This window comes from Convolutriloba macropyga, chromosome 8 (assembly GCF_964194025.1).
Source record: "Convolutriloba macropyga chromosome 8, txConMacr16.3, whole genome shotgun sequence".
NCBI classification, from domain to species: domain Eukaryota; kingdom Metazoa; phylum Xenacoelomorpha; order Acoela; family Convolutidae; genus Convolutriloba; species Convolutriloba macropyga.
The window spans coordinates 946,693-972,860 of NC_134475.1; the positions used below are offsets into that span (position 1 = coordinate 946,693).

General features: G+C 39.3%; 2 protein-coding genes across 2 annotated transcripts; both read left to right on the top strand.

Moving 5' to 3' along the window:
• The first annotated feature begins 372 nt into the window (after positions 1-372).
• On the top strand, positions 373-18,989 carry LOC142343845 (uncharacterized). Its single transcript, XM_075395209.1, has 5 exons — positions 373-397; positions 9,568-9,820; positions 9,973-10,305; positions 18,125-18,340; positions 18,770-18,989. Exons 2-5 carry the CDS (start codon positions 9,623-9,625, stop codon positions 18,962-18,964), a joined length of 942 nt encoding a protein of 313 aa, XP_075251324.1. The 5' UTR covers positions 373-397; positions 9,568-9,622; the 3' UTR covers positions 18,965-18,989.
• A 2,737-nt stretch (positions 18,990-21,726) lies between these two features.
• On the top strand, positions 21,727-25,809 carry LOC142344308 (uncharacterized). Its single transcript, XM_075395896.1, has one exon. It carries the CDS (start codon positions 21,727-21,729, stop codon positions 25,807-25,809), a length of 4,083 nt encoding a protein of 1,360 aa, XP_075252011.1.
• Positions 25,810-26,168: the final 359 nt, after the last annotated feature.

The window sequence follows — 26,168 nt, forward strand, 5'->3', positions numbered from 1 at the left end:
CCTGGAATTCTAACTGTCATCAAAGATTAGCAAAAGTCATGAGTGCCCTCTTCCAAATTAAGAGAAACCTTGCTATAAATTGCTGTGTTAAAACAAAACTCGACGCATGCACTGGTTACATCGTTCCAATTGTTACCTATGCCTCTCAAGCGTGGTGCTCAAATAGGCAAAACCTTCAGAAAATAGAACATATCCAAAAAGTGGCAACCAAATGGTTCTTGGCAACAAATGCAGCATACAAAGACCGACTCCTAGAGCTTAATTTACTTTCCTCTGTCTTTACACCGAAATGCACGACTTACTTTTCTTACTGGCGCTCCTCAGAAACCAGTGTGACGTAAGAATTCAACCTGAATCTGACTGTTGTTGCCTAATTGTTGTGATAAACTTATTAAATAGTGACCCCTTTCCCTTTTTCAAATCGTGTATTTTCAGTACTTTGATCTAGAGGACTGAACATTCCACGAAAATTAAGTTGATTAATTAAGTCCCACTGCCTCTAGATTAGTGGGTGAAGATATTCCCCAGAACACCATTTATGGTGTTTATCATCGGCGCTAGCTGCCTAGCCAACGCTATCAAAGTTGCTCCCGAGGCACTCAGAAGTCAAGTACAGCCTATACTTTTCGCCAAAAAGGACTGAGCCTGAACCCCAACGCCAAGAATAAACGGACGACTTGATACTTTGGCACGGAGTGATCAGCAACTCCATCACCAGGCACATCTCGAACAATTACAGTGCCCTACCCGTCTCCAGCCTCGTTGAACTACTGCGACGTTTCAGTGATCGGATCTCAGCTATAGTGTACTGTCAACGACTAGGATCCCCAAACATATTAGAGGAATTAAGAAAGCTTGACATCCTGGTGATCGACGCAGGAAAGAAGTTACTATCAAAGAGACGCCAACGATCAGGGTGGTATCGGAAACAGCTTTCATTGGTTCATCCGGACTCCGCGATAGAGTTAGGGCTTCTTACAAGAGTGCTCCAGAGAAGAAATAACCTGAAGAGCATCGTTCTTCGGAACAGGACCTCCGGACGGAAGCGCCCATCTCAGAAGAGAAGCGAAAGAAAAACAAAAAGGAAACGACCTTCAAAGAATAAGAACAAGAAGAAGAGAAACAAGAGTACCGGCACCAAGTAGTCGCTAGCGCGAGTATACCACTGCTCTGGTAGCTTCCTGGAACTTCTGTTCCGGTGCGGCCTAGGTGGTGGTATACTCCAAGTAGTCACTAGCGCGTGTATACCTCTGCTCTGGTAGCTTCCTGGAACTTCTGTTCCGGTGCGGCCTAGGTGGTGGTATACTCGCCCCTGACAAGGTGAAAATGCCACCCAAACGGACGAAACCAGTGGAGAGGAAAGAGATGGCTGGAATTGCGAGAAATGCAAGAAAGTGTTTATAGACCCCAATGACAAGATAATTGAATGCGACCGCTGTAGCAAACACTACTGTATCAAATGTATCAACATGCCAAGCGCAGCCTATGAATACATGACCAGACCAGAAGTTATCTGGTGTTGTGATGCATGTATCGACTTCGCCAGGACAACCATAAAAGAGGCAACACATCCACGGAATGATGTCGAAGAACTACGTAGCGACCTAAACACCACGATGAACTCGGTCAAAGCGCTGATGAATGACTTCTATTGCTTCATGAACGGACAGAAGAGCAGAGAAGTCCCCCAATCGAGCGGATCTACCGCCCAAAATTGGGTCCATATTCCTCAGCAACCGGTGAAACCTATAAAAGAAATAATCCTAGAAGCATCTGCCGAACAGAAAAGAGAACAGGAGGAAGAAAGTAGACGAAGGAAGAACATTGTAATTCACAGAGCACCGGAAGACAACCAACAGGGAGAAGAAGAGAGACTCAAAGAAGACGACGAACTAGTTGACTCATTACTGTGCGAGATTGAACTACCAGACTTACGAGCCAAAAAATGCAAGAGACTTGGCAAGAAACCCACCCAAGATGACCCAAATGCAAAAGATAGACCACTGATGGTAACATTCGAGACAGAGGAAGAGGTTGCAAAAGTTCTACAGAATTTGACTAAACTGAAGGGGAAGGAAAAACGACTCGTCAACCTGAGAGTTTCTCCAGACCGAAGTATGAAGGATCGAGAAATTGTCCGAGAACTAGTACAGAGGGCAAAAAACCTGACAGCAAACGAAACAGGAGACTACGTGCACCTCGTCCGAGGGAAAACCATAATAAGAGTCAGAGCCAGAAAAAAACATACAAACGGAACCTCGAACTCTGGTTCAGCAACGTGGACACACTAAGTGCCCAGAAGACATCAGAACTTAGGATACAAATTGAGGGATCAACTGTCAAACCGGACATTATCCTGTTATCAGAGGCAAAACCAAAGAACTCAACTCTACCATGGGACCCATTATGGCACAAAATTGACAACTATTCACTGGAGGGTACCAATATGAACCCAAAGGAAAATGGACGAGGACTTCTGACCTACATCCGAGACGACCTAAAATATAACTTGATAAGTGAGGAATCCATTACCGAGATCCAACAACTTGAGATCAAATTAGCCGGCAGCAGTTTAACAGTAGTAAACATGTATCGTAGCCCGAGATCCTGCGACGAAAACAACGCGAAAATCAACGAGTATCTGAAAAATATCGGAAGATCAAGGAAAAAATTCATAGTGGTAGGCGACTTCAATTATCCAGATATTGATTGGGAAGTGGCACGTGCAACTGGTGAAGCAGAGAGCAACGAATGGAGATTCCTGGAAGCCGTGAAGGACTCTTTCATGGAACAACATGTGAAGACGCCAACTCGAAGTGCCAGAAACAACCGACCATCAACTGTAGGAACTGACATCAAGTATCGCCGAAACTACAGGAAATCCAACTTCAAAGCCATCAGAAAGTACCTGAAATCTAAATTAGACACCAACTCCACAGTCACCCAAAATGTAAACGAGAAATGGGAGCTCTTCCGGGACACGATCCAGACCGCAGTGGAGAACCACGTTCCATTGACAAAAATAACAAGAGGAGAAAAAAGTAGATTACCACTTGACTCCGCAACTAGAGAAGCCATCAAACAAAAGAAGAAGACATGGAAGCAGTTCATCAAGGAGAACTCGGACTGGTCATATCGAGAGTACGCACGAAGACGGAACATGGTCAGGAAGCTAACTAGAAAACGCCAACAAGAAAAAGAACAAACTGTTGCAGCGGTGTGCAAGAGCAACCCGAAAGCGTTTTGGTCTTTCGTCAACCAGAAAACGAAAACAAGGGAAACCATCCCCGACCTTGAGAGGGAGGATGGAAACACGACAAGCTGTGACTATGAGAAAGCAGAAACGTTATCCAAGTTCTTCGCATCTGTGTTTGTCCACGAAGAAGAATCAGACTGGGACATTGCAGTCACAAACCGAGACCAAATCGACGACAACATCAATATATCAACAAGTGAAGTCTTAGAGCAACTAAAAAAATTAGACGACACGAAATCACCAGGATATGACGGAATCCACGCTAGAGTTCTGCTGGAAGCAAGAGAAAAAATAGCTGAATATCTCACAGAAATTTTCAACGAATCTTGGAGAACAGGTACAGTCCCGGACGACTGGAGAAGGGCCAACATCTCAGCGATCTACAAAAAAGGACCAAAGAAAGACGCAGCTAACTACAGACCGGTTAGCCTGACATCCGTATGCTGCAAAGTTATGGAGAAGTTTGTAAGAAAACACCTCATGAACCATATTCTGACAAACGACCTGATTAGTCAGAAACAGTATGGGTTCATGACTGGAAGGTCGACAACACTGCAGCTCTTAAGAGCAATGGACGATTGGACAGAAGCGCTAGATAAGAATAACGGAGTGGATATTATCTACCTTGACTTCAAAAAAGCCTTCGACACAGTCCCTCACCAGAGACCCTTCAGAGTACTACATCAACTTGGAATTGGAGGTAAAACCCACGACTGGATCCGAAGCTTCCTCAATGGAAGAGAGCAAAGAGTGATGGTAAACGAAATTCCTTCAGGATGGGAACCAGTACTGAGCGGAATACCGCAAGGATCGGTACTAGGACCAGTCTTGTTCATCATCTACATCAACTCAATGACAGACGTGGTTCAGTCCCCACTCCTACTGTTCGCAGACGACGCAAAGCTCTACAGAGAGATCTCAACAGTAGAAGATCAACTAGTCCTCAAGAAAGACCTAGAAGAACTCCGAACATGGTCGAAGACGAGCCTCCTTGAGTTCAACGCAGAGAAATGTGTAAAGATGACATTGACATCAAAGAAGAAGACCACATCAGAGAGAACGTACAATCTTAACAAAGACCAAAATCTTAAGAGTGTGTACAAAGAGAAAGACCTGGGAATAATGACCGACAGCAAATTTAGTTTCGAAGAGCACATCTGTATGAAGTTGAAGAAAGCGAAGAAAGTAAATTGATAACAGATGTAAATATGTGTTGTAAATAGGCTAAATATTGTATATAAGGAAAAATTTTCGATTGAATTTTTTAGAATGTTTCCTAGAATTGTTTTAATTGTCATCTCAGACAAATGTAAATACATATTCATTTTATCTTTTAACAATTTGTAAAACAGTTTTAACCTGACGATGAACGTAAAGTTCGAAAACGTTTGTTTTAAGTATTGGAAGTAATTTTAATTTGACAAATTGGTTTCTTTTACATTATTTACTTTGTCAAATATTTTAAAAACAAGGCCTATAGAGGGGCTCATTACATAATACTTTGAGAAGTTTTCACTGTTTTTAGTGTTTTAGCGAGTATGAATTTTATAGATTTACCGAGATGGTGCATATTTTGGCTGCAAGTTCGCTTCATCACGCCGTAAATAGTCTCCCATATTCAAGCAAGAAACAGTTTTTAGGGAAAGTAACATCAGTTCCCGGATTCTCCTTCAACAGAAATTCCAGAAATTGGTTCAAGAACGCGAGAAATCTCCTTCAGAAAGGTCATCTGAACAAGAGGAAGGACTTGGTAGTGTGGCACGACCTGATAAACAACACAATCTCACGTCACAAGTCAAACAACTACCAACCCTGCAGCGTGCCGGAGTTGACATCGTTTCTTAGAACGAACAAAGACCGCTTCTGTGCTATTGTGTACTGTCGACGTATAGGCACAGAGGATATTTTTCAGGAGCTGCTGAAGTCCGAGGTACTGGTGCTAAGCGTAACCGAGCACCTGATTTCGAAGAGAAAAAGGAAGACGCAGCCAGAAAAGTATTCTCAGCTGCATCAGGAAGCTGGGCTGGAGATTAAGACCTTGGAGACAGTATTACGCCATCAATACAATTTAAGAGGGCTGCTCAAGAAAGGAAAAGGCAAGAACTTGGGCAAAAGGCAGAGGAAAGTGAGAGCCAAGGCAAGGAAGGTGCAACAGACACAGACTGAGGAGGAGCTCCTGAACAATCGGGCTTCATTGCCCCCTGTCCTTGAGCTTCTTTGAGGTATGTGGTTGCTGCTACCGAAGACGTGGCTCAGGTATATTTTGAAAAAATCAAACTGTTTCAAACTTTATCTTGATTACTTGAAATCTTTAAATAAGGTCACTAGCTGCAATTACCGAATTGAATTTCTAAAACAATGCCTTAACAATGATATAATCCCGGATTTTTTGAGGTTTCGCGCTCCTAAAAATGAAATTTTTTCTGAACAAGCGGTGCACAGTTTTCAATTAAAGCTCCTAAAACAAGAAATAAACCGTGCGGAGAAAGGCCGTAAAGTGTTCAGGGAAAAACTTGAGACAGATAGGAGTAGTTTTAGGGAGAGGGTGAGACCAGAACTGATGCCATCCGTTGTTAGCTGCATTAAGCGTGAAATGAGGGGTCACTCCGCAATGGTTCAGAACAGACTTAATGGAAAACTTGATAAACTGTCAGAGAGACAGGATAGACCACTGCGGAATGGCTCCCACAGTAATGTTGTGATAATGGATGGCCCGGAACTTCCAAAGTTTGTACTTGACATCCTATCGTTGGGACCTAAACACCCAGTGAGAGACAAGTTTAATGAGGTGCACTTTCTCGCAGATGTAGACAAACTTGTACGTGAGTTACGCGAGAATAACACTGAGGGTGAGAAACTTTGTGAAATTGAGGCGTCCGCAAAATGGTATGCAAAAAATGTACGTGAAACCCCATTGGATAGAGGGGTCAAAAAAGTGCATGATTACCTAAAAGCCAATGATTTGCTGGCGGTACCATTTGACAAAGGTTGCGGTTTCTGTGTGATGAAGAAGTCAACGTACAGGGAAAAACTTGATGAGGTACTGAACTCAGATCAATTTCAAAAAATCGAAGTAGCTAAAGATGAAATTGTGATCAAAAATGAAAAACAGATCAATAACAGCCTGCAAAATTTAATGAAGCAAGGGAAAATTAGTGACAAAATTTATCAAAGACTCAGGTCAACAGGTTCACAACCAGCGAGGCTTTATGGCCTGGCAAAGGTACATAAAAAAGATACACCTCTCCGACCTGTTCTTTCAATACCGGGTAGCAGCTACGAAAACTTGAACAGATTTTTGACACCATTTTTCCAGAAACTACCGGGCGCAAACATTGAAACCAACACGCAAGATGCTAGAAAAGCCTTAGAGTCTCTCACTCTTGAAGATGACGAGCAGATAGTATCTCTTGACGTAAAAAGTTTGTACACCAACGTTCCAGTTGGAGAGGCTATAGAAATTGCTCTAAGAGATCTCTATTCAAGCAACCTAGCTCCAGATATCCCAAGGTCCGCCATGAAAAGTTTGCTAAAGCTTGCGGTGACGAATGTTCATTTCAAATGTAATGGGATCTGGTATGTACAATCAGAGGGACTGGCTATGGGTGCATCACTGGCTGTAATACTAGCAAATGTGTGGATGAAATCGTTTGAGGCATCACTTCAAAAACCAGAGCTCAATAAAAACTTTTCCAGATGCGACCAAAACGGGAATTGCAAAGACTGTAACCGGAGAGTGACCTACCGAGGAAAAGGAGTGGAATGTGAGTCATGCAAAAACTGGTTTCATGCAAGATGCCAAAAAATATCGAATGAGGAATACGCCAACATGCAGGATGTGGTTTGGATTTGTACTTATTGCAGCAACCAACAGACAGTGGGACACGATAAGGAGATGAAATTGTTTAAAAGGTATGTGGATGATATTATCTGCACGGTTCGTGGTGACCCGGATGAGTATTTAAAATTTGCAAATTCATTACACAACAACCTGCAATTTACCTTAGAAAAAGTGAACATGGATGGGGGTTTGGCTTTTCTTGACATTAACGTAAATGTGAGCAGCAAAAATAATATCACCTGTCATTGGTATCAAAAACCAACTGACACTGGAATAATACTGAATTTTCGCAGCTGTGCACCGCTTCAACATAAGAAAAATGTAATTCAAGGGAAGGTTCACAGGGTTTTTAATGCAACCTCTAATTGGTTGGCCTTCGATCAGGCTCTTGAAAAGAACAAATCTTGCTGGACCAAAAATCAATATCCAGAGGAATGGTCTTCAAAAATTGTGAATCAGACTCTAGAAAAAATAATAAGTGGCGGTAAAGACCAATTAAGAACAACACCAAAAGAGCATCAAAAAAGCAAGACTAAATCTAATGATAAGCCAACTATTTTTCTACAATACAGAGGCAACCTCACTCAAAACTTCGCAAGCAAATTGAAGAAACTATGCGAATTGCAAGTAGTTTTTACAACGCGAAAATTAAGATCGTGCCTCCCCACCCTGAAATCATCCTTTGATAGAGATCTGAAATCCCACGTGGTATATGAAATTAAATGTAATGGATGCGGATCCATCTATGTTGGGCAAACAAGCCGGCATGTTACCACAAGGATAACAGAACATCAAAAGAAGGATTCACAGGTGGGTCAACATCTAGTTGAATGTCGTGGCGCCACGAATGACATTGAATGGAGAATTCTGGACGCCTGTCGGTCAGTAGAAAAACTAATGATCATCGAAGCTATATATATCAGCAAGCTGAAGCCGGCACTAAATACACGCGACGAATATAGGGGGAGGGAACTCACGCTAAAATATTAGTTCAAATCATAATTTTGACTAAATGAGAATGCATAGGGCAAAAAACATTTTGTGCATGACAAAACGAAATTTGCAAAACCTCCACAAGAGGGATACTTATGGTTAGGGCAAATTCGGAATAACCCTAAAAATACAAGAACATGGACAAAATCGAAAAATCCGGAATAGGAATGTTTTTAAGTAAATTGATAACAGATGTAAATATGTGTTGTAAATAGGCTAAATATTGTATATAAGGAAAAATTTTCGATTGAATTTTTTAGAATGTTTCCTAGAATTGTTTTAATTGTCATCTCAGACAAATGTAAATACATATTCATTTTATCTTTTAACAATTTGTAAAACAGTTTTAACCTGACGATGAACGTAAAGTTCGAAAACGTTTGTTTAAGTATTGGAAGTAATTTTAATTTGACAAATTGGTTTCTTTTACAAAGCGAACTCTATTCTTGCCCTAATCCGCAGAAGTTTTATTAACATCAGCAAACAAGTATTTCTACAACTGTACAAAGCATTAATCACACCCCACCTAGAGTACGCGAACCAAATCTGGTATCCAAATCTTAAGAAGCATAAGACCAGTATAGAAAATGTTCAAAGAAGAGCCACAAGGCTAGTTGGATCCCTGCGAGGTTTAAGTTATGAAGAGCGGCTCAGGGAACTCAAGCTACCAACCACAGAATACAGAAGACAAAGAGGCCGGATGATAGAAATCTTCAAAATCATCAATGGAATGTACGACGAATCTGCTACGGGAAATCTAATTCAGTTTAGCGAACGAAACTCGAGGAAACATGGGCAGCAACTTTCCATCAGAAGAGCACGACTGGAGCTGAGGAAAAAGTTTTTCTCAGTTGATGGACCTAAAGATTGGAACGAGTTACCAGAACACGTCGTGTCAAGTGAAAGCTTGGATATCTTCAAGACACGACTTGACAGACACTGGCAACACAGGATGTTCCGCGAATTGTCCTAGGGTAAGGGACAACACGGAGGAGCTGGTCGACAGAGGCAACAAACCTACAGACCAGAATACTCGAACTCGAATCTGCTGAAACGACCCGACAAGCACAGAGAGGGGAATTCAAAGTTACAAAAAGTCGACTCCTTAAAACTAACAACTTTTTTCGACGAACCAAAATACTGTTCAACTACGTCTTGCGAGTGTACAAGGAATACGGAACGATCCTGAACAAAACTACACTGAAAACAATCTACCATCGTTTCTTTGAAAAATTCTTCAACGTAGACAACAAGTGCACAGGGATAATTATGTGCTGGTGTGGACACTGCAATGCACTCGATAAACTAAAACTAAATTAAATTGGATCTAGTAAATGGGTGCAAACCCTCGAGCTGATTGCTCAAAATCCTTATCTACTACTACTAAAGTCTTGAGTACATCTCTGTCAGTTAGAGGTTCATTTGCAATACAGAAGTGTTATTTTTTGAATTACTGTATATTGGAAGGGCATTTTTCAGATCAGTTTTGAAGTCAAGAAAACCAGCCGTTCAATCGGCGCAGGTGAGCAAGAATGCCTAGCAATACTGGAGCAGGGAATGGGGCAACTACACCTCTACGACGAACAATTCCGGCTCTAAATATGCGAATGAAAACATTTAAAAGAAGTAGCGCTCGAATACACCAGAGCCTCACGAGTTGCAGATCGGGAAAACCATTGCATAGGTATTCTGGATGTCAGCGATCAAGTAATCTTGAACTCCTGCGAAAGGTAAACAAGCAATTACCGTCGACTATGAAGAAGTTTCGATGTTTCATTGTTTGCTAGGTATCAATGTTTCACTGCAAGAAAAGCGGGTTTTTTTTCTTTTCCTTGGTTTTCCATCTTTTCCTAAACCACAATTGTTTTTTTTTCATGTGCAGGCTCTACAGCCCTCTCTCAACCGAGAGATGCGGCGGCTATTGGAAGAATATCAGGAGCTGTTCACGATGGCCAACGACAACATCCGTGAAAACATTGCTCGTGAAGACAATTCCAGCCCACAAGAGTACTTGCTGTTGGCGACACGAATAGCCCTAGACCATGCGCGAAATGCGCTTTTAGCAGACAACAGTGCAGTCAGTAATACAAATGTGTTTACCACCCAGGGTGTGAACAGTAATTTGGTTCCTCAACCACAACTGGTCACCACCAGCCAGCTTCAGACACATCAGAATTACTCCTCAGCTCAAAATAATATGCAGAGACAAGCAAAGGTAGTTAGTTATATTCATGAATGGATCCAGAATACATTTCATTTTGCCCTCAGAACAAAATTCGAATTTCGCTTTTCGGTGGTTTAAAAAGAACACTTTAAACCTTAACATTAAACGATACTTGACAAAGCTACCCTGGAGTGTACAGAGAAATTCTTATTATAGCTGAAAAGCGGTCAGCTGAGCGTAGCTATATTGCGGTGTTCTTAGTTTTTTACGACTCAAAAAATTTGAGTTGTATTGGGGCGCTGTCTTAGATCTTCCCACATTTTTATGGTTTTTGAAGTAAAGGTCCCTAATAAAAGGCTTCTGCGCAATGAATTTTAACAAGCCTTTGAAGTTTATCGCTGAATATTTTTTACGTAGCTTTTTGAGCGGTGTCGATTTTTTTCAATTTTGATCTGTATCTGTTTCTATCTCTATTATACGGCAGTCAAGTCAATTCTTTCGCAGCTATTCCGGCAATCTTTTTGGCTATGTTTTTAAGATCTGTTCACGCATTTTCATGATTTTTGAACTCATATTGGAGAAGTTATTTTGGTAATACCCAAACAGGAAGTGGAGCGCAAAAAGCGAGTGAGAAAATGGTGTTTGAACAAAATTTCGCTTTGTGGATTGTGATTTTTTGTTGGTATTCGGGAATTTAGCTTGATTTTTTCTATTTTCATTTTTTTAATGATTTTTAATAGCCGCGAAGCGATAGCGGCTATTATTGGGGACATCGTGGTTTGTTCTAATTCGTCGTCTCCATCGATGATTATTGCGACCGTTGACTTTTCCTAACTGCTCTAAACTCTAGAACACAGTAAAAGGGCTTCGTCAGGTAACGCTTCTGAAAATGGAGATCTGCTACCTTAAAGCTCCTCTTTTTTCTGGACGAAATCTAAGAAGACAATGATGCAATTGCGACTCATCACTTGGCTGTCTTGTATCTAATCTTTGCTAAAGCTTTTGATACTGTCCCCCATGCCCGACTACTCATAAATAAACTTGCAACCTTCGATATTGGTGGCAAACTTATGAAACTCAGACTCTTACCTCTCCGCACGGCACCAATTTGTCAAAATCAAATACTCCTTATAGTGTACTCGCGTAGTTGCAATTGGTGTCCCGACAATAATAAAAAACAATACCGAATAGCACTAAAAGATGGGTCGCTTCATAGTTACAGGGCAGGTTTTCTTACGTAGAATATAACAATAAAAAATCAAAGTGGAAAAAAAAGTCAAACAGGGTGTCCACCAAGGTGCTGTATTATCGCCAATGCTCTTCAACATCTACATGAGCAAGCTGCCTCTACCCCCAAAAAATATAAACATCACGTCGTATACTGGCGATATGACTTTAACTACATCTCGTCCACAGGTTGAAAAATTGCGTGACATGATTACTCCATACCTAAATGTTTTACACGACTGGCTAGAATCAAGAAAACAAACGTAAGTTATCAGCTAAGAAATCAAGTGCAACTATGTTCAGAACCTGGAGCAAGGCAGCCAAGTTTGACCCACACCTCACTATCAGCAATTCACCAACACCAGTCAAGTCGAAAGTCAAAGAAATTGTTGTCACCTTGGATAATATGCTCAATTTTGGAGAACATGTTAGGAGCACCAAAGAGAAAACAGAAAAGCGCAATAATATACTGGAAAAGATTGCTGGCAGCGACTGGAGCTGGACAAAAGAGACACTCTCAGTGAGTTAAAAAAAAACTATCCGTCGAAGCGTCCTAGACTACGGTGCTGCACTTTGGGCTTCCACAATCAGCAATACAACCTTGAACCACCTGCAAACACAAAACTTTGCTCGTCGTGCAATTACTGGCTGCGTAAAAATGTATGACATGAATGACTTAGAAAATGACGGTGAAATGCTGCTGTTAAATCTCACACAGAAATTTTAGCCAACAATTTCTAGCCTTCAGATATCAGAGCCATCGTGCTGATCATGAAACAACCTCTGCAACCAATTTCCGTCCCATGAGACCGACACTAGATGATACTTTCATAGACCCCGTGAAACAAAACACAAACAATAAAGAGCAATTAAATCGCAGGGAATGTAAAAATGCGCTCAAAAAGTTTCCGGCGACACACTGTCCATACTCAGTTGAACAAAGACAGCAAGCAATTATGTACACCTCCACCAATGATAGCAGAAGAACAAACGCTGCCACGAATTGCTCGTATCCGATTAGCAGAACAGAACTGGATACTGCACCCTGTTAAATTTTTACTTGAGGAGGATCGGTGACAATGTTGAAAACCAGTGTCCCAAATGTGAAGTAGCACCACATGACGTAAACAACGATTTCAACTGCAGTAAAAACACAACGGACCTGAAAGTGATTGACCTGTGGGAAAGACCGGTAGACCTTTTTCATTATGATACAAATGCAACCAAGGTACCCGTTAAAAGCTGCATTAAGCGCCGGTATCCCTCCAAAATTACCTGCGAATTGCAGCTCTGTGCGAAAGCTACAACAACCACCATTGACTTCTTCAATTTCAGTGACTTCTACTGCTTTGCAGTTAAAATTTGTGTTTGTGACTTCATTTGGTCTGCTTTGAGGTCAATTGCGTGACGTACACACTCAAAAAATGACTTTGGACTCACTTAATGAACTTCGAATTTTATGAACATTTACTAGTTAAAGATCAATAGCGTGCATCTAAGTAGTAGCAAACGTATATGCCCTAATTCTTGAGTATCAGAGTCCTGAGTTTTTGATTTAGAATATTAAATTTGACAAAGCTCTTAGTTTTTTCCTTATAGAGCATATGCGTCTCATAAAAATGACAGTCCGAATCTAAGTTAAAAGGTCTAGTAGTCTATTAAAGGACTGGTGTGTCAATCTGTCTATCTTATTTCTTTAGTTGTTTAAATTCCATGGAAGGCCAAAAGCGTCTATCGCGGCTATTCTCCGTCAATCAGCCGGCTACGTTTGAGGTTTTTTACCAATCCATTTATTGTCCATTATAGGTCTAGTTTTTTTGTTTAGCCAATAAAGTTTTTTGAATTGTTTTTTTTTTCGTCTTCTGACCTTTTTTTGGTTTACATTTGTTCACACAGAAAAGCTGAAAAAGGTCAATTTTTTTAAATGACTTCTTCCTCTCTCAAACAGCATTTGCGCGCGTGACGTTATTTCTTTCTTTCTCTCTAGCAAAAAGTTTTTAAGTCTAGCATTTACGTGATTAGATTTTGATCAAGAATTATTATATCGTGAATGTTTTTTACATAGCGTTTTGAACGTCGATAAAGTTTTCAACTTATATCTGCTACTATTTCTATCTCTATTATACGGCACGCAAGTTTATTTCGCAGCTGTTTGTGCAATCTGATGGCTATGTCTTTTTGATGAAAAAGTGCAAATTAATTTTTGTGAAGAATTAAAAAAAAATTGATCTAAAATTTTGCCCGACGAAATTACTGAGGGTTTCTTGGTGAAATTTTCGTAAGGTTTTTCAGCTGGTTGGAAAAGCAGGAGAAGATAAAATGAAGCAGAAAGGTGTTTTACCAGGAAAAAGAACACATGGCAAGTTTTGAATTGAAGCGTCAAAGTTCGAGAAAAAAAATAGAAAACTAATTACCGGAGAAGTCAATGGCGAAATTCTTAAATCCAAAAACTAGCACAATTATTGGGGAAAAAAGACGGGGAGACGACAGGAAGAAACTTTTCCTACCTTTTTGTATTAGGTGTGCACCTTACGCAAGAGCTTACCTAGGTCACCATTAATAGCCTTAAAGCGACAGCTGAGGCTATTTTTGGCCTTCTCTTGTTTTTTTTTATTTCGTCAACAGGATTTTTGTTACGACCATATGAGGTCACAATCACGTCAAATCTGCTTTATTTTCATTCGTTCATGTAATTTCAACTGAATTGCGTGCGTGACTTTATTTTTCACTCTTAGTGAAGAGTGTTTTTGCTTCATTTGCTTCATTCGCACTCTCAAAAATGACTTCCTATCTCTGAAATTGACATTTTTTAATTCAAAGAGATGAGGTATGAGTGGGTGTCACTCTAATTGAAGGGTATTTGAGGGCAGCTAATAGAAGCAGCAATAACTTAAACAGATTCTTGATCAAAATGTAACATCTCAGCATAAAAAAAGGAAGTTTCTTTTTTGGTCTGTCTCTTTACTATTTTTTTACTGCACATCAACAGAGCTATTGCGGCTATCTTCTGGCATTCTGCCAGATTTGTTCTTGTTACAACTTTTATGCGCAACTATTAAACACAACAGTTGTACGACATGAACAAAAAAGATACTGAAGTTGAATAATTGCTCTCAAACCAAGTTTGTAGCAAATATAAGTCTTGTGGTCTTTAATGCATTTTTTTGCTTGACCTATTTTTTGTCTGAGCTTTCTGCTCCCAAAACCATATAAAGAGATAAAGCTGGAAGGGCTTTAAGTGACTGAGCAACTTTCTTAGGGTCTTACGCCTTACAAGTCTCTAAGTGTGCGATTCAGTGGAACTGTTTTAAGAGAATTTCATGGTGTGAAGGTAAAAGTTTGACCCCCTCAGTCACCCCCTCTCCAACACTCCCCTTGTCCACCCTTCTCTACTTGGTAATTTGAACCCTCCGTCTCCTGCAGCTCTCCCAACGCTGCCCCTCTCCCCGCCAATGCTTGACCTCCCCGCATTATGCCCCCCCCCCAATGCTAGCATCCCTAAGCCCCAGCTGGCTACTGCCGAAACCGAACACCTGTCGGTTGGTTGAGAGCAATTCGCCTGACTTTGGTCGGTTATGTTATTGAACATGTAATGTTTAAACGCAGGGTTTTCGTAGTTGTTGAGGAACGTGTTTATTTAAATAATCAAGTCACTTTTAGGTTTGAAAAGTGTACACTACACTGGAGAAATATAATTAGTTATTAAAATCTTGTACAAAAGCAGGGAAGCGATGAATGGATTGTGAGATTTTTTAAATCAGATTTTTTGTTTTTACCATCAACAATTTATCAGCTGGGCTTAGAGATCTTTCTAATTTGTTTTATGAGAAAACTATGTTTTATGTAACTTAAAAAAGTACAGTATTTTTTATTGCTTTTGGAGTTTTAAGTCATCAAAAGCGATGCTGACCCATTGGATTGCGTCTTTAAACAAACAGGATAAAATTGTCTTAGGAAAAATATGGTAGTTGACTAATCTAAAGCAAGAACAAACTGAGATTTTGAATGGGTAGTTGAAATTATCTATCGACCTATGAAAAACCTTGAAATTTGGTCTTGAAATTCCGTCTTCACTTCTAAATTCCGCTATGCGGTTTTCGGTAACTGTCAAAAGTTATCTTCAAGCAGAGTCACGTAAATTATATCTCTTCAGGGTAGGCTGACTGCTGTTTTTTTGGTTAAATAGAAAACCGACAGAGCGAAAACTAAGAAACAAGTATTTGTCCGATATTTTCTAAAACTATAGTTGCTTTCAAATGGCGAATGAATAAAAAGTCCGCAGAACTGTTTTCCAAATTGTTTATAAGCAGCAGAAGAGACTACTTGTAAGACAAAATTTTAATTGTTGGAAAAAAATAATTCAACATTTGATCTGTTCAGAAATAGTGGAGCCTTTAAGATAGTGCTTTCTAATTATCCGCTGCTAGCCTCTGAAAGGCTAATATTTAGGCAATCTTTTCTACAAAGAATTCGAATTGTATTGGGGAGTTGTCTTTTTAAGATCTGTTCATACATTATGATGAATTTTGAAGTCAAATTGGAGTAGTGATTTTGCTCATGCCGAAGCAGGAAGTGGAGCAAAAAAGCGAGTGGTTTTGTGGCGTAATTTTTTGCTCTAATTTTATAGTTGATTGAGAAAACAAAAATTCGATTTCTCGCCAGTGGTTTCTTATCCACATCCGGCAATTTGACTTTTTTTCGATTTTTTTGATCGTTTTTTTAAATAGTTTTCCAAATCCATTCCTAATCAGGTATATGTCAAGTTGTTTGTTTAGTCAATATAATTTCTTTGAATTGCAGGTCAGGACTTGTCTTGCTTTGTTTTTCAATTCGTTTTACCTTTTTTATCTTTTTTTTTGCTTTTACTTAAGTCACGGCTTTCACGTTTGATTTCTGAACTCAATCAATATTTCAACTGAATGAATTTTAGATTTCATTCAGCAAATTTACCCGAACAATTTTACGTTCAAAAAGCAAAATAAAAAGAAACGAGATAAACCAATAAAGCCCGGCCGCTATGACTTAATGTTTGGGCATTAAGCTATCAAAAGTTCCTTAGAGTATAATGCTGATGGGTATTAGTATTAAGCTATTTTGCCTGCGATATAGGAAGTGATTTTGTCCATATTATGCGCGTCTAAGGAAACTATGAACCAATTTTACCAATTTTGGGCAGTCATCAATTTTTCACGAACATTAAGTTATCAAAGTTCCTTCGATTGTACTGTTATTTGGAATTAGTATTACGCTTATAGTCCTGCAATTTAGAGGTTGAATGCACCATATTTAGCGAATCTAATGAAACTGCGAACTAAATTAGAAAGGTTTGCTCTTGAGACTTGAATTGTCGAAGCCCAATTTGAATAAGTGTTTGGACATCTCGGAACTTTTGTAACAAACGAATTCTTAAAACTTTCTGTGGTTAAATTTAAGGCCCAAATAACTGCGAAACAGTTAATTGTATGTCAAATCAGAATGCTGTACTATTGGTTGATGAATTTTTCATCCAAAAACTGACCAATTAGGATCAGGACGTGTGGCAAAAATGTCGCAAAAATATTTGAGTCTCAATAATTAAAAAAAACTTAATTCTCAACATTTCAATGATGCATTTAAGGTTAAAATAGAGCTTCAATTGGCATCAAACCTTGGTCTGAGATGGCTTTCTGGGACGTTAAATTTCACGGAAGAAAGTGGCTCTGAACACTTTTTCGCAAATTATTGGAGCAATGACCTCTTTTGCGATGTGATGCATTTGGCATTACCAATGATTGAACATTTCTTTATGCAATTCATGAATTGGTGTCCGGGTAACATGTTTGTATGACATCAACCCGGCTTGACAATGGAACAGATATCTGGACTATAATTTGATCTGTAGGTTATGTGACTCTGAAGCCACCAAGAATTAAATCGAAAACCGCGTAGTGGTTTTACCCAGGGTTTTGAAGTTCTTATTGTGCACTTTATTAAAACTTTTGGCATTGTATTATCTGGCACAGCAGACTTTCGGCATTTTTAGTTGCCGAAATTGCGTTTTTAATTAAACGTGTTTTTAATTACCGGTGCTTTTTTAATTGCTCTCGAAAAATTTTATTGCACTTATTTGGACCCTGTGGGACTCTCTTATGCAATTTTTGGTCTGACCAAAACATGTACCGTGAAAGGGAATGAACTAATAAAAAAGGGGTATCAACTTGGTAGACATAAAATCAGTCTAAGCTTAATCTAACGACTACGAGAGAATTTTTTCGGTGTTGGTCGGTTATTTTTCAAGTATAGATTACCTGACTCTGCTGGTGGTCTTTGAGAACTTCTAGAGTTCATTGAGAACCGCGGAGCCGGAATGTTGAAGTCACGTAATCTGGCTCAATACACTCATTTTGCACATTTCGAAATGCGGAAAGTTTATGGCAACTTAACATTTGACTATATGCATTAGCATTGTAACTACTGAAACTACACATCTGGGGTACAAAAAAGCTGTGTAAACAAATAGGAATGTAAAAACGCCTTCATGGAAACAAAATTTATGGAAAAGCTAACGTATCCTATGTAGGAATCCTATTCCGCAATTGCGATAATTCGATCAGATTCTGTTCAAAAATTGATAAAATTCGTCCAATGGAGGTTACTTTTTCAGAAACGACCGGTAGTGGCGGCTATGGATGCAAGTCGGCTGCTGGCAGTTATAGACGCATCCGAATTTGAAAGTCCCCCTCCCGGATCGACATCTCTGTCGTCCAATTCCACGAATGCTTCCCAATCAGAGACCAATCAGCTATCAGGTCGAGATGTAACAACTGCCAGGTCCAACATCTCACTGGGCGCAAATGGTTCCTCTACTGCTGATGAAGGGGTTTGTACTCTTCAAATAGGTGTGGTGGGCTGTTTTATGAAAAAAAAGTTTGGCTCTGAAAATCTGTTGCTTTCATTTCTAATTAGGATATGAATTTCTCTGGTCAGCTCATTTAAATTCCGACTAGACATGATGTTTTATTTGTGGGACATGCGAAACGGTTATCAAAGGAAGAACCCATTTTTTGTTCACGTAATTAAATGAATTCAAAGACGAGTGGAAAACTTTTGTTCACGAAGGGAAAGAAAGCATTTCGGGATGTATTCTGCCCCCCCCCAGTGTTTTTTATGACCCCCAGTTACAACTTATATGTTGTTATATAGCACGTTACTATATAAGAAAATAGCACGTGCGCCTGGGGGTCATAAAAAATTTATGCTCACTAATCTGGGGGTCCGAAGCAAAAGATCCGTATTTTGTTATTTTCAGGGATCGCGCACGAGTGCACCGCTGCAGTGGAAGCTCTCTCGAATCAACCCTCAGACTATGTTCACTCTCGGCAGTCGTGCAAACAGAGCTCTCGGATTGGGTACGACTCGTGGTAGGCTCTACATCAAACACCCAGAAATCTTCAAGTACCCAGCAGACCAGGCTGACAAACAATGGCTGGCTGAAGTAAGATGACCATTATAGAATCGTATCTATTCTGTTTCGCTCCCCCCCCCCCCAGTGTTTTTATGACCTCCAGTTACAAATTAAATGTTCTTATATAGCACGTTACTATGTAAGAAAATAGCACGTGCGGCTGGGGGTCATAAAAGATTTATGCCTACTAAGCTGGGGGGGGGGGGGGGGGGGGCTGAAACAGAAAAGATCCATAGAATCTTTTCCTGTTGTGCACCAAGTAAAGTGAATACACATTGTGTTGAAATCTAAAGCGCACGTGCTGGATTAACACATAATTAAGATTTACTATGTAATGGCAAATGTTCTATTACAAACGGGAATTCCGATATTCGTTTCGGACCTCACTTCCTGACATTCAGCAATTTGGAAGTTTTCGATTTGTTTTAAACAGCATTATGAACTGTTTTACGCTCGTAATCTGCAGGACGAAGGAATAGGTTGTTTCGGTGATATAGAGAAATTCAAATGAGACCTTTGAATAGAACAGTATAGTTATATCAATTAAATCGTAAAAATTGGAAGTGAGTAGTATATCGTGAGCAAGAGTGGGGGGGGGGGGGGTAAAAGGAAGTACCTATGTATTAAGATTAGGTATAGCCCATTTTCGCTCAAATTCCAAGGAAGTACCTCACAGCATGATACCCACGCTGTTCACACGAGGGGGATTAGCAAGTTAATCCCTTAATATTAAATTAGGTCATTTACTCATTCCCATATTGCACTTTAATAATGTAAATTTCCAAAGACGTACCTCACAGCATGACACCCAAGCTATTCTCTCAAAGGGGATTAGTTAGGTAATGTTTTAATATTAAATTAGATAGGGTGACTCATTTACACTTACGTACGGTTTACGTGATTTTCAAAAGTGTACCTCACAGCATGATACCCAAGCTGTTCACACGAAGGGGATTAGCAAGATAGAACCTTAACAACAAATTAATAAGGTCATTGACCCCTACCATATTGCACTTTACTAATGTCAATTTTCAAAAGTGTACCTCACAGCATGACACCCAAGCTGTTCAGACTAAAGGGATTAGCGAGACAGTGTCTTAACAACAAATCAGTAAGGTCATTGACCCCCTACCATATTGCACTTTAATAATGTAAATTTTCAAAAGTGTACCTCACAGCATGACAACCAAGCTGTTCACACTAAAGGGATTAGCAAGACAGTGTCTTAACAACAAATCAGTAAGGTCATTGACCCCCTACCATTTTAGACTTTAATAAAGTAAATTTCCAAAAACGTACCTCACAGCATGATACCCACGCTGTTCACACGAAGGGGATTAGCTATAAAATGTACAAATATTAAATTAGATATGATGACTCACAGTTATGTACGGCTTACGTGATTTTCAAAAATGTTCCGCACAGCATGATACCCAAGCTGTTCACACGAAAGGGATTAGCAAGATAATCCCTCAATAACAAATTAGTTTGGCTTGCTCATATATTAACCACTACTCCTATTCATTATTTCAATCAACTTCTAAAAATCAGTTGGTCAAAATTCTCGTTTAATATATCATTTTTTCAGATAGTCTTTGTTTCTTTCTCCTTGCAGCAAGAAGAGTTTCAAGTTGAACACTTGCAGTGTTGAAGCAGGTAAGCAATCAAATTTAACTAATAGAAATTTTCCTTTGCTCCTGTATTTAAACTGGACCATTTTAGCCAGCCAAAACTTCGCCCTATAGTAGATATTGCAACACTTCACATCGCTTCCAAGTCCAGAAAAAACTGGTAAGTTTGATTTTATTAAGCCACTACTCCTATTCCCAAGCCACTACTCCCATTCATTATTTCAAACAACTTCTAAAAATCAGTTGATCAAAATTATAGTTTAATTTATCTTTTTTTTCAGATAGTCTTTGTTTCTTTCTCCTTGTTGCCAGTTTCAAGTTGAACACTTGCAGTGTTGAAGCGGGTAAGCAAATAATTTTAAGTAGAAATCTTCCGTTGTTCCTGTATTTAAACTGGACCATTTTAGTCAGCCAAAACTTCGCCCTATAGTAGATAATACAACACTTCACTTCACCTTTAAATCCAAAAAAGAAACTGGTAAGTTTACTTTTATTAAAACATGTTTTTGAGGAAGGAATATATACCCAATTATTGAATTAAAAAAAACCATTGAAAATCATAAAATTCTCGCATGATTAGACAATTAGAAACTATTTTTTAGTTAAAATTAATCATAACATCACAATAACATCATAGCACGTCACAATTACGTCATAGTGTCGTCAAAATGACGTCATTTTGTCGTCAAAATTACGTAATTCTGTCGTCATAACTACGCATTTTGTCGTCACATTTACGTCATTTTGTCGTCACAATTACGTCATTATGTCGTCACAATTACGTCATTATGTCGTCACAATTACGTCTTTATGTCTTCATAATTACGTCCGTTTGTCGTCACAATTTCGTCATTATGTTGTCATAGTTACGTCATTTTGTCGTCGCAATTACGTCATTATGTCGTCATAATTACGTCATATTTGATAAAGGACATTTCATTTCCGTTTTATTTTTCTGATTTACAGAATTGAGTGCTGTGGAGTACAATATTCATTCCAACTTCTGACAAATTTTTATTCCATCGCAACTTTCATTTTAACAATTGTTTTTACTCCTCCTTTCTCACTTCCAATCTAACATTTTATTTTTTATTTTCAGCGAAAATGCCCAGAAATTCTAACCCAAAGGAACAGTGTTCTTCCTGCAATAAGCTTATTATGAAATCCAATATGAGCAGACATCAGAAGCTTCACGCAAAAAGATGTTCACAATGCTCACAATCATTTCCGGACGAAGCAAAATTGCAGAAACACATTGCTTCTGTACATGCACCGTCTCTGATTATCAAGAAAAAGTTTTCTTGTAGCAGCTGTCCCTTATCCTTCTCTACTTATTATCAACTTCTACATCACAAACGAAACAGTCACCAGCGTTCAACTCCTAGCACCTACGAGGAAGTTGACTTATCTATCTATGGAGACTCTCCCGCTCTTCATAGTGAACTTCAAACGATTCAACACTTTCTGAGAGACTCGGTTCTTGAATTGTCCAGAAAGAAAGTTCCCAACTTCAAAATAATGGAGATCAACCATGAAACAGTGATCGACAAATTGGATTGTGTTTACAACGAGTTACCCAGTTCAGCTAAAATCAATATTTCGTTTGGATTCGTGCTGCAGAGTGTGCAAAATCCTGACGAATTTCGCTACTACTACGCAGCAGATAACAACCCCGTATTCTCAAATCCCATGGTTCTCTCTGATGACTCAGATCTCAATTATATTAAATCAATATTGAGACAAGATGAATTTTTACCAAATCTAATTAATCAACGTCCAGACACAAAGTGGAAGTTTTATTGTGTTACAAATGTCACTTTCTTTGTATTTCTCCTCAGTGGTGTTCCGCTAGGATGCATAGAACAATCAATTCCATCAACCTTACTGAGGAGTCCAATAGTTAAATGTTTTGTATCTGACTGCGAAAGCAAACCTTATCAAGACAATTTGTGTATGTTTCGTTCCTTGGCCTATGAATTATATGGTAGCAATGAGCTACAACAAAAAACAATGGAATTGATGCAGATGTTTCTCTCAGCAACAAGGAGAAATGACGAAACGTTTCAAGGAATACATGAAGACGATATTCCTGTTCTTGAGGTTCTAATTGACAGAAATATTCAGATTTACTCCATTTTTTTTGATGAAGAATCGGAAATGTTTGCTGAGCTTACTCGTCGCTCCTCGATGAAACGTTCAAAGACAACTTCGTTACTGAGATATGAAAATCACATTTGTTGGACAGCAGACATCAACAAGTTCCTCAAAAAGTTCCGATGCTACGTATGCGATCAATTTTTCGACAGATCCTTCAACTTATTGCGGCACATGCAAAACTGCTCAGAAAACACGCAACACAAATTTCCAACAGGAGCCTATCAGTTATCTGAAACTATTTTTGAACGTCTGGAAGATGCAAATATTAATGTTCCGCAAGAGCTGAGATTGTTTTCTCATCTTATCGTATTCGATTTTGAGTCAATAACAGTCCCCGACAGTACACTCAAAAACACAGATTTGACTTCATGGATTGGAAAACATGTCCCCATTAGTGTGTCAATATCATCGAATCTGCTCTCCGAACCAATTTTTATTTGCAACGAAGATCCGCTTCAACTAATCCTTGATTTTGTATCCAGCTTGAGAAGTATAGCGGAAAAGAGCACGCTTCTAATGAGGGAGAAACTCAATGATTTCGTACTGGTATTGGAAGAAAAATATTGGGCTCTTCGACAACTGGTTCCAGTGAAAGACAAGCAGGTACCCACCGGAGCGGAAGACTTATTTGAGAACGAAGCTGAACCTGAGGTGGAGGAAGACGAAGATCTTGAAATTAGGAGACTGAGAAGCGAGCTCAGGGTGATATCAAAATTGAGACAAGATTTTGAAAATTATTACAGTACCATACCTGTTTTCGGATTCAACAGCTCTCGGTATGATTTAAACCTAATAAAAGAGTATCTTCTGCATCACCTCTTATTAGAAAAAAACGTTATTCCTAAAGTCATTCGAATGGGGAATAAAAATATTGGCATGAATTTTCTTGGTCTACAGTTTCTGGACATTTTAAACTTCCTGGGAGGAGCGACAATTTTGGATAATTTCCTAAAAGCCTATGGAGCGAGTGAAGAGAAAGGTTTCTTCCCCTATGAATGGTTCGACAGTATTGAGAAGTTGAATGTATCCCAACTGCCCTCAATTGACAGCTTTTGGAGCAAGTTGAAGAATCACAACGTTCTTTCAGTCGATTACGATAAGTTTGTGGAATTGAAAAACGGTGGAATGGAGCAGGATGAAATTTTGAAGAAGTTGAGACTCAAGAAAGTTCCACAAAATGCCGAAGAAAATTACTTGGAGCTCCAAAATATATGGGAAAGAAAAGGTATGCGGACGTTTCGTGACTTCCTCATGTGGTACAATAACAAAGATGTCGAACCTACACTTGAGGCTATGAAGAAAATGATCAGTTTTTACCAATCAAGACAAGTAGACATGTTGAAGTTGGGCTACACTCTTCCCAACTTGGCAAACAGGTTCCTTCATTCGTCAACAGATGCAGCTTTTTTTCCGTTTTGTGAGAAGGATAAAGAATATGATAATTACATTCGAAAGTGGCTAACAGGGGGACCCTCAATTATCTTTACAAGGTATGCGAAAGTTGGTGAAACAAAAATTCGAGAGTCAGAAAACGTTTGCAAGTCCATCGTCGGAATAGATGCCAGTCAGTTGTACCCTTTTTCCATGACAAAAGAGATGCCAACAGGACCCTATACAAAGTGGGAGTACAATGAAGAGACTGAAAAATTTCATCCAAACAGGAACTGGAGAAGCTACTTTGAACAGCAGGTCATGGACTACTTCCAACAGGTTCACACCAATTGTAAAATACAAACCCAGTTCACACACAAGAAACAAAAGAAGCTCGGTCCTTATTTAGTTGATGGGTTTTGTAACCATTGCAACACGGTTTTTGAAGCGATGGGTTGTTTCTTTCATTTTTGTCCGTGTCAAGAGGAAAAACCGCTTCTCTTCGAGGACATAGAAAGCGGATTGAAGCGAAGAGAACGTGACAATGATAGAAGAGAGTACCTGAAGGGATTGGGGTTGAATGTTGAAGAGATCTGGGAGTGTCAATGGAAGAAATGTCGGACAGACAACACAAATGGGGTTAAAGACTTTCTCAAGTCAAATTATCCCTTCCAACCATCGATGAACAAAAACTCGCTCATTGAGAAAATTAAACTTGGAGAACTGTTTGGTGTCGTCGATTGTAGTCTTGAGGTTCCAGAGGAAATGTATCCGTACTTTGAAGACTTTCCTCCAATTTTCAAGAATTGTGAAGTTGGACGAGATGATATTGGGGACCATATGAAAGAGTTTGCAGAACGCAACCAATTACTACCCAGACCCAGAAAAATGCTCATTTCCAGTTTCAAGCTTGAACGAGGACCAGTTATTACACCACTTTTGTTATTTTATCTAGAAAAAGGTGTGATCCTAAAAGACGTCTTTTGGTTTCTCCAATACACTCCCCGGCGCTGCTTTGAGACATTTGTTCAGAATGTTGTCGATGCCCGCCGCGAAGGAGACCAGAATAAGGAGTCAACAGTCGTTGCGGAGACAATGAAGCTGATTGGGAACAGTTCGTATGGATATCAGATCATGGACCGTAGTCGACATACGAACACCAAGTACGTGAAAGGCTCACAGGTGGACAAATTTATTAACAATAGATTTTTCAAGACTATGAATGAGCTACCAGAGCAGATATATGAGGTAGAAATGAGCAAGACACGCATCGAGCATAAGGAACCAATAATTGTAGGATTCTTCATCCTCCAGTACGCCAAGCTCACCATGTTACAACTTAAATACAACTTCTTCTCCCCTTTCTGTGATAAGAACAAGTACGAACTCATTGAAATGGATACCGACAGTCTCTACATGGCCCTTAGTGAGGAAAAAATTGATGAAATCATTCGACCGGAAATGCGATCAGTGTGGTACTGGATGAGACAGAGCGACTGCAATGATAACTTTGCAGCAAACTCCAGCAGCAATTTCTTCCCACGAGAATGTTGCAAAAAACATGCTGCCTTTGACAAGAGAACTCCTGGACTTTTTAGGGAAGAATTTAGATGCTCTGAGATGATTGCTCTGTGTTCAAAGAGGAATGCTGTTACGATGAGGAAACAGACACAGTTAAACTATCAAGTAAAGGACTCAACAAGAAAAACATTGAGGAGCCCCTAAACAAGTACAGAAAAGTTCTGTTCGATGAGGAGCGAGTTTATTCAACAAATCGTGGCTCCAGAGTTGTTGACAACAAGAAAGTTTGTACCTATGAACTAAAGAAAGTGGGACTGTCATATTTTTATCCCAAGCGTAAAGTCTGTGAAGATGGTATTCACACTACTCCTTTAGATTTATAACTCGTTTTCTTTAGTCTTATATTTATATCGCCTCTGTTTTTAATTCACAGTTTACCTACCAATATCTCTTTTTAACAAAAGCCGTTTTTTTTGAAATAAATGAATTAGAAACAAATACACATACAATCAATTAAATACAAAATTTACAAACTTTTAAAGTTGTGAAAACCATTTGCCTCA